This window comes from Euwallacea similis, chromosome 36, assembly GCF_039881205.1.
Source record: "Euwallacea similis isolate ESF13 chromosome 36, ESF131.1, whole genome shotgun sequence".
Taxonomy (NCBI): Eukaryota; Metazoa; Arthropoda; class Insecta; order Coleoptera; family Curculionidae; genus Euwallacea; species Euwallacea similis.
In genome coordinates, this window is record NC_089644.1 from 317,051 (window position 1) to 325,263 (window position 8,213).

The window sequence follows — 8,213 nt, forward strand, 5'->3', positions numbered from 1 at the left end:
TTAACATGCCCCCCGCCTTGAAGCGCTTGGAGCGTCTTCAACGACAGTCTCTACCGGCAAGGGACATATCTTACTAAACGAGCGCTTCACCAAACCACTGGAAGTTCTTATGGTAGCTACACGGTTCACTCCGTCCCGGCCAGGATGCACTGCTACAACTCGTCCCATGCGCCACTTTGAGGGAGGAAAGTTGTCTTCCTTGACGAGCACAAGCACTCCTTCTTGGACGTCTTGCTGCTGCGTTTTCCATTTCACCCTCTGCTGAAGTTCGCTGATGTATTCCTTGCTCCATCGCTTCCAAAAATGCTGCTTGATTAATTGGATTCTTTGGAATACAGACAGCCGATTTGCAGGAACATGTTGCAGGTCTGGGTCGGGCAGCTCCGTGGTGCTTCTTCCAATCAGGAAGTGAGCGGGTGATAAGGGAGTTAGGTCATTGGGATCTTGAGACATGGGAGAAAGAGGACGGGAATTGAGAATCGCTTCGATTTGTGCTAATAAAGTGATCAATTGTTCGAACGTTAAGTTGGCATTTCTCGCCACTCTCTTCAGGTGGTGTTTTACCGATTTGACACCAGCCTCCCAAAGACCTCCGAAGTGAGGTGATTGGGCGGGTATGAAGTGCCACTGCACACCTTCTCGAGCACATGAATCGACCAAATTGCGAGATTCTTTAATTAAGAAACTGCCGAGCTCTGACAGTTCCCGATTGGCACCAACGAAATTTGTGCCATTATCCGAGTAAACGTGACTAGGCCGTCCACGCCGAGCCACAAACCGACGAAAAGCGAGCAAAAACGACTCACTACTGAGATCAGACACTAATTCCAAATGCAGAGCCTTCGTTGCAAAGCATATAAAGACGCTTACGTAGCACTTGGACAACCTCGAGCCGCGACCCTTTTTATCCCTAATATGGAGCGGACCCATGTAGTCCACTCCTACCACCGAAAAAACGCGTCCAACAGTTAAGCGTTCTTGTGGAAGGTCACCCATGATAGGCGCTAAACATTGAGGATTAAATCGCGAACAAGCAATGCAATTTCTAACGGTAGCCCTTATAAGGTTACGAGACGCGACAATCCAAAATTTCTCCCTTATGGACGAGAGCAGTAGTTGAGGACCGGCGCGCATTAACCTTTTATGCTCATACTCGCATAACATCCGCGACAACCGATGTTTGGGAGAGAGAAGCATAGGATGCTTCTTATCAAAATGATAAGGCGAGTTTCGCAGCCTTCCTCCTACTCTCATTACGCCCTCCCTGTCCACGAACGGACTCAAACTCAGCAGTTTACTTTTTGGGCTCAAGGCGATCCCCCCGGTGAGACGATCATATTCATCCGGAAAACTGTCCCTTTGAGCAATCCTAACTAAGGTTTTAGTAGCATCATTTAGCTCTAAGCTCGATAATGAGCCACTCACGACGTCCCGTTTCAGCGACCTCGAACGACAATTGAGAATAAAACGAAGCACGCATGCTGTGATTCGAATCAACCGATTAAAATCTGAGTAACGTTCAAAGAGACAATCCCCCACGGACACGAGCGCGAAGACACCCTTCGAAACACGCACCTCCGGTACCTCCTTAGATCCTTCAAAAGTATTTGGCCAATGACGTTCCTCAGAAAGAAGAAAGGAAGGGCCATTCCACCAAAGGCTCACTTCGACGAGTTTGTTGGGAAATACCCCCCTCGACAATAAGTCCGCAGGATTTTCTTTCGTGGGAACGTGTCGCCACTCATATTCCCCTGCAAGCGATTGAATCTCCGATACCCGTGAGCTAACAAAGATTTTTAGACTACTGGGGGACATCTTTAACCAACTCAAGACTATAGACGAATCCGACCAGCATACACACCTATCAAACTGCAATCTGGCGGAAGCCCTTATTTTACTCATTAGCCGGGCCATGACTAATGCACCGCACAGTTCTAAACGAGGGACAGTCAGAGATTTTAACGGACTCACCTTGCTTTTGGCGCACAATAGCCTCACTGCTATGTCGCCGTTTCTATCAATAGATCTGACGTAAACAGCGCTACCATAAGCTGCCTCGCTGGCGTCAGAAAAACCATGCAACTCATGGCGTACAGCATCCAAGCATGCGATGTGGCGATAATTGAAGTCTAACACTTGGAAGTCCTCACTTCCTTGACTCACGGAGTCCAAAATTGCAGGTTCGTTGGAAATCCATTTTCTCAACTTGAATCCACCGCCCGACAATGCGGCCGAAACCCTGCTACAAACGCTAACTCCTTCCTCAGTCGAATTTACTGAGTGAAGGAAGTCATCAACATAAAACGACGATTTTATTATAGATGCTACATCAAGTTCACACTCCTCGGCTATTTGATGAAGACACCTCACGGCCAGGAAACTGGCGCTAGCTTGACCGTATGTTACGGTGTTTAATTCGAAAGCCTCGACAGGGGCTGAGGGCGATTCCCTCCAAAGAATTCTTTGCAACGCTCGTTGCTTAGGCTCAACTAATACTTGCCTATACATCTTGGCGATATCCGCCGATACTACAAAACGAAATTCACGAAAACGAATCAAAATGTCGAACAAATCGGGCTGGATGACAGGACCAACCATTTGCAACTCGTTAAGGGATTTGCCTGTTGAAGAAGGCATGCTACAATCGAATACAACCCTTAATTTAGTAGTGCAGCTTTCCGATTTGATCACAGGATGATGAGGCATGTAGTAGACGACACTATCATCCTCATCAAGCACTCGAGACATGTGCCCCAGGTTCAAATATTCACGAATGAATTTGCAATATTCATCCTTCATCCCTTGATCCTTACTGAGCTTACGCTCCAACGACAAAAACCTTTGGAGAGCCTTCTCCTTTGAATTACCTAGCTCAGTGACAGGATGCTTGAAGGGGATAGCAACAACGAAGCGACCGTCGGACGAACGCCTATGCGTTCTTTGGAAATGCTCCTCACATGAAAGCTCCTCAGCCGACCAGGCCTTGGTCTCAGCAAAGTTCTCTTCAACTTCCCAAAACCTTTTCAAGTCAAATTCGATTTCACGGCCACCATGCCTCGAATTGACGCTCAAGTTGCAGACTGTGCTGCAGATGCCAGCCTGCATCATCGCTCCGGAGACGACCCAGCCGAACCTAGTTTTTTGCAGGATGGGGCTATTCGGACCAAGACTAATTTGACCAACACACAACAATCTATAAAACAATTCGCTACCTATTAAAAGGTCTATGGGACCAGGCCTATTGAATTCTGGATCCGCCAATGTAATGTTGGTAGGAATGTTTAATCGACTGACATCCACAACGGCACCAGGAATGAATCCGGTAATCCTGGGCAAGACTAAACATTTCAAAGAAGCTTGGTACCCCCTGCGTCGGGCACACACCTCGACGTTGCAACTGTGTGTTATTTCCGACGCCTTCAAACCCAATCCTCCGACTAGCATTTCAAATTTGTCCATCTTTAACTTTAGCCTTTTACACAACGAAGAACTAATGAAATTCGACTGACTTCCCGAATCCAAAAGCGCGCGTACTTTCAAGCACGCTCCCCCGGCACTGCGAACCTCTACCAAAGCTGTAGACAGAAAGACATGGTTTTCCGAACTTAGTGCAGACAACGAAACCCTATGTTCCAAATTCTCCTCCGAATGGGAGATCGCCTCTTGCCCCCTGTTAGGTTCAAAGTGCAACAATGTGTGGTGCTTAGTCGTACACTTGGCACAATGCTTTGCGCGACAATCCTTTCCGAAATGCCCTAGCTTTAAACAATTCAAACACAATTTGAGTTGTTTGGCTTTGTTAAATCTTTCGCTGGGAGGCATAGCCAGAAACCTTTGACAATTAACTAGTAGGTGATTTGCTTTACACACTACGCACTTCAAATCGCTTCCCACGAAAGTTTTAACACTTGCCTTATTGTGTTTGAATCCCGCATTTTTCTCTGTCTTAGTGCTGCCCCTTTGACGCTCAATTGCGGCTAGCATGTCTGCCCTATTTGTTAGGAACTCTCGCAAGGATTCCCACGAGGGAACCTCTTTCTTGTTGCCCTTCGCCTCTTCCCAATGCCTTTCCGTTACTCGATCCAGCTTGCTACCTACGAGACAGGCTATCAAATCACTCCAGTGTTCAGTTTTTTGACCTAACGCCGATAACGTCCTTAGATTTTTCCCTACGTTATCAATTAGGTCCCTCAGTTTATGAGCCGATTCCTTATCTACCGATTCTATCTCGAGTAACGCCTTCATGTGCATATGTACAAGTACTCGCGTGTTATTGTATCGCTCGCTTAAGGTTGTCCATGCGACATCATAGTTATTATCCGTAAATTCCAGAGTGTCCAGAACCTGAGATGCCACACCTTGCAACGACGCCCGCAAGTAATGGAATTTTTGAATTTGATTTAACGAGTGGTTATTGTGTATCAAGCTTACATAGGTATCCCGAAAACCTAGCCAATCTTTATAATCACCAGAAAAGGTGGGTAACGAAATAACTGGCAACTTGACGCCGGCTAAGGGACTAGGAGGCATCGATTCATTTGCATTGCTGCATTTTGCCGATCTATCAGCCCTACTAAATTTGTTTAATAAACCTTTGCCTGCAGCCTTTAGGTCACAGAAGCGTCTTTCAAATTCATCCCGTTCATTTAATTCTTCATCATAGTCAGTAGCGTGTAGCTCCAACTCACTTTGGGCTGCATCAAACTTATCGAAAATATCGTCTAATCTATTGAGTCTTTCTACTAGGCGATCAGTTTCATTACTATTTAATTCATTATCCAAATCAAAGCTTTCGATAAATCTGTCAAACATAGTAAGTTGGGCCTTGCATGTCCTCCTAGCCACGTTTAACTTTCTAAGTTCCTCTGCGGATGCCATAGTCTCAACAAATTAAATGGATTCAACTATAAATTACTATGAGCACCAATACAAATGACTACGGGTTGCAATTTGTGGTCGATTCAAGATTTTACAAAATATGCAGCTATGATAATGTGATACACAAGATATTATTTGATCGATACGAGTAGCACAAACGAAACAATAAGGATAAAGAAATAAGGATAAAGGACTTACCCACTTCCCAAACAAAGCTCCCTAGCTTCCACGATGATCCAAACACACCAAGCTTTTCTTCTTACTTAGCCACGACGACGAATGATTTTCTTGTTCTGGCACGTGTAGCGACTTCTACCAACGCCTACAGAACGATCTTTTGGTTTTGCACGTGAACGACTTTTATCACGACACAAACGACGAACAACTTTCTTGTTCTGGCACGAGGAGCGATTTCTACCAACGCCTACAGAACAATCTTGGTTTTGCACGTGAGCAACTTCTAGCACGATACAAACGACGAACGATTTTCCACGAGCCCGAATCCGGCTCGAAGGACCAAAATGTTGAGGTTCCTTCGATAAACGAAAACCACGAAAACAACAATTTGGTTTACGAAAGTGGACTGTATTAAATTTCACTTATATAAATAATGGTAAAGTATTGGTCTAAGTATGAAGTGGGAGTTTGCTTAGTTGGGAAGATTACGAGTTACGTTTACGATCACATGTCTAGAGCGAGCACTGGTCAAAGAGAGCAAAATTACTGCGATCATCCCTTAAGTACTAAACCCGAGGAACTCCACCCAGGGGCGCACCAATACCAGACGCCATTGCGGGCAATGGTCGCGCCTAAGGTCATAAGATCGCCGCCATCTGGCAAATACCTATACAAGTCGCTTTCATTGAAGTATTGCGATCCGCCGAATTGCGGATCGCGGCAAAGGTCCAATTTAGAAAGCTTCCTTTGACTAGTAGCGTATTTCCCAGCCATAAAGAGCCCTTCGATATGGCCTGATGGGTACGATGGTCTGGCGCCCAGATGGAATCCTTCAAATACGTATCGATGCCCATGGGCGTAACTTAAGGGATAAAAATACAAAACAAATTAACTAAGCAAACTACGCCAAGAAACAATAACCTAAAGTCCTTAACACGTTTAATTAGTACACAAGTAAACTTATCACGGAAAGTTGTTACTCCTTATATTAAATTGCTTGAAATTATTGGTGAACAATAAATCTTTGTTACAGTTAAAAAGGTTTTTTTGTTTTGTTCATTTGCACGAACACGGTTACCTGTTAGATTATAATAATGCCTGTTGCAATTTGATTGAAATTTTGTAAATATCTCCATAACTGTAAATGTTAGATGAAAAGATGTTATTGCAAATTAATAGAGAATTAAAAACTACATTAGAAGGACTTGAAAAAAATCATGGGTACCATTTGAAAAAAATGAGTTTCAACAATTTGTAAAATTTGTAAATTAGCGCTCTTATACAAAAAAAGTATGGTGCATTAAAAAAATGTTTTTAAGTTTTTAAGTACCTCTGACTTTCATTTATTACTTTACAAAAACAAATTTCAAAATTTTAAAAAACACCAGTTTTGTGATCATTTTTTTCTGATGCTGCATTTTAAAAGAAATTGCTCTAATATGGCAACGCCGTAACCAATTTAAAAAATGTTTAATGTATTTTTCTTCTAAATTTAGGCTTCATCAAATGGCGTAAAAAAATTATGGGTTACTATTTAAAAAAGTATAACTTTATACTGCCCAGCGAAAACGGTACACCCTGTATAAACAAAAATATTATTAAATCATGCAGCTTTCCAATATAAATGAGTACTGTACTAAACATTTTATATTGATATTTATACAAAGACACCAGAAACCAAGGCCGGAGTAATGGCGAACCCTGTATTTTCGTCATTTTCGGCAATAAATATTAAAATATATCGTATCGTTATATTGTTGAAAAGGATTTGAAATTGCCTATTTTGTTAAACTATGACTACCTATGATTTATGTTTGTAAAAATGAAGTTGTAGCAATTTGTAGGAAAACGGTGAATAGCAAAAAAATTGGAGCACTCTATAGACTCCTCTTAAAAAAGTGCTACAGTAATGTTTTTACACAAAACCTGTTGGGTTATGAGGATAAAAGAAAACACACTACTTACTAATGATTTTCTATTTTCTGATATGCGCGGTCCGATAGATTTTAAAAGAGTGTCTTATTATATCAAGACGTAGAAAAAGAATTAATTTATCAAGCGTCGCTCCAGACATTCATACATCGAACCTGTGTGTTTATATGTGTAATGGAACTCGCGAAACAAAACTCGAGAACACTTTGGTAGATTTTTATTCCGCTAGTTATGATACACACAACCCTTAATCGTTTACAAAACTAAAGATCTCGGCATTAAACTGACATTTCAATAGAGAGAGCCGAATTATTAAAGTGCCTGAGTTATGAGGGAGGTTACGGAATTCCGGGAGCGTAGAGTTATATTATTATAATCGTAATGGTCAAAATGGTTATGGTCCTTTTACAAGCTTCGGGGTATCTTAAGTACCAAATCTGAGGGTCAGTACCCATAGGCGTACTCCGGTTCTAGGCAATTAACAAGACAATCCACAGATGGTAACTTTCTAAATCCTTAACCCGTAACGTTAAGATAATGGTAAGAAAAGATGATTTACGGGGGTGTTGCAGCTGTAGTGCGATTTTAGCAAAATGTGGATATGTTAGACTTTTGTCTTGACGAGGAAAAGGAGTGAAAGTTTTTATGAAGGGTAACCCTTATTGGAAGATAATGGGTTCCCAACATATGGCCATCCTGGACATACCACAAAGTAATGAAAATTCATAGGCGTAGCCTGAGGGTACATCACACTACTATATATCCTGGAGGGACTAGACCAAACATATCTATCGAAAACATAATTTATGTGTCTGATGGAAGTGATACTTTTATAAATTTTGCCTTATGAAAGAAAGCATTATCCAACAAAACCAATATATTAATAAATAAGAAAGTTATTGGCGATTTTAAAAATGGCCAAAAATCGAAAAACCTGTATCTTAATGGGCTGTGATGATATCAAGGAACGGTTTTTGGGATTAACCATTTCTCAAAAATCGAGCCCGTGGCACTTAAATCAGTTTTCTTCTATTTACTTAGGAAATAGGTTTTTGTTTTTCCTGTGAAATACCTTGTATAGGGTGTCCCATTTTTGTTGTAATCATGAAATATCTCGATTATTAGCAAAGATAGAGAGATACTGTTTTTGCAAACCTGTATTACTTTTTAGTGAAACTAATGAGGAGGTTGGCAGAATAGATCCAGCCATCTTAGTTTTTACACTA

General features: G+C 41.9%; 1 protein-coding gene across 1 annotated transcript; it reads right to left on the reverse strand.

Annotated features, from left to right (window-relative positions):
* Nucleotides 1-4,878, reverse strand: LOC136418597 (uncharacterized). The gene has a single exon (XM_066404700.1). The coding sequence runs from the start codon at nt 4,876-4,878 to the stop codon at nt 1-3; it is 4,878 nt and encodes a 1,625-aa protein (XP_066260797.1).
* Nucleotides 4,879-8,213: the final 3,335 nt, after the last annotated feature.

Excerpts from the sequence above, each read along its gene's own strand:
- LOC136418597 (XM_066404700.1), bottom strand. The coding sequence starts at position 4,878 with ATGGCATCCGCAGAGGAACTTAGAAAGTTAAACGTGGCTAGGAGGACA.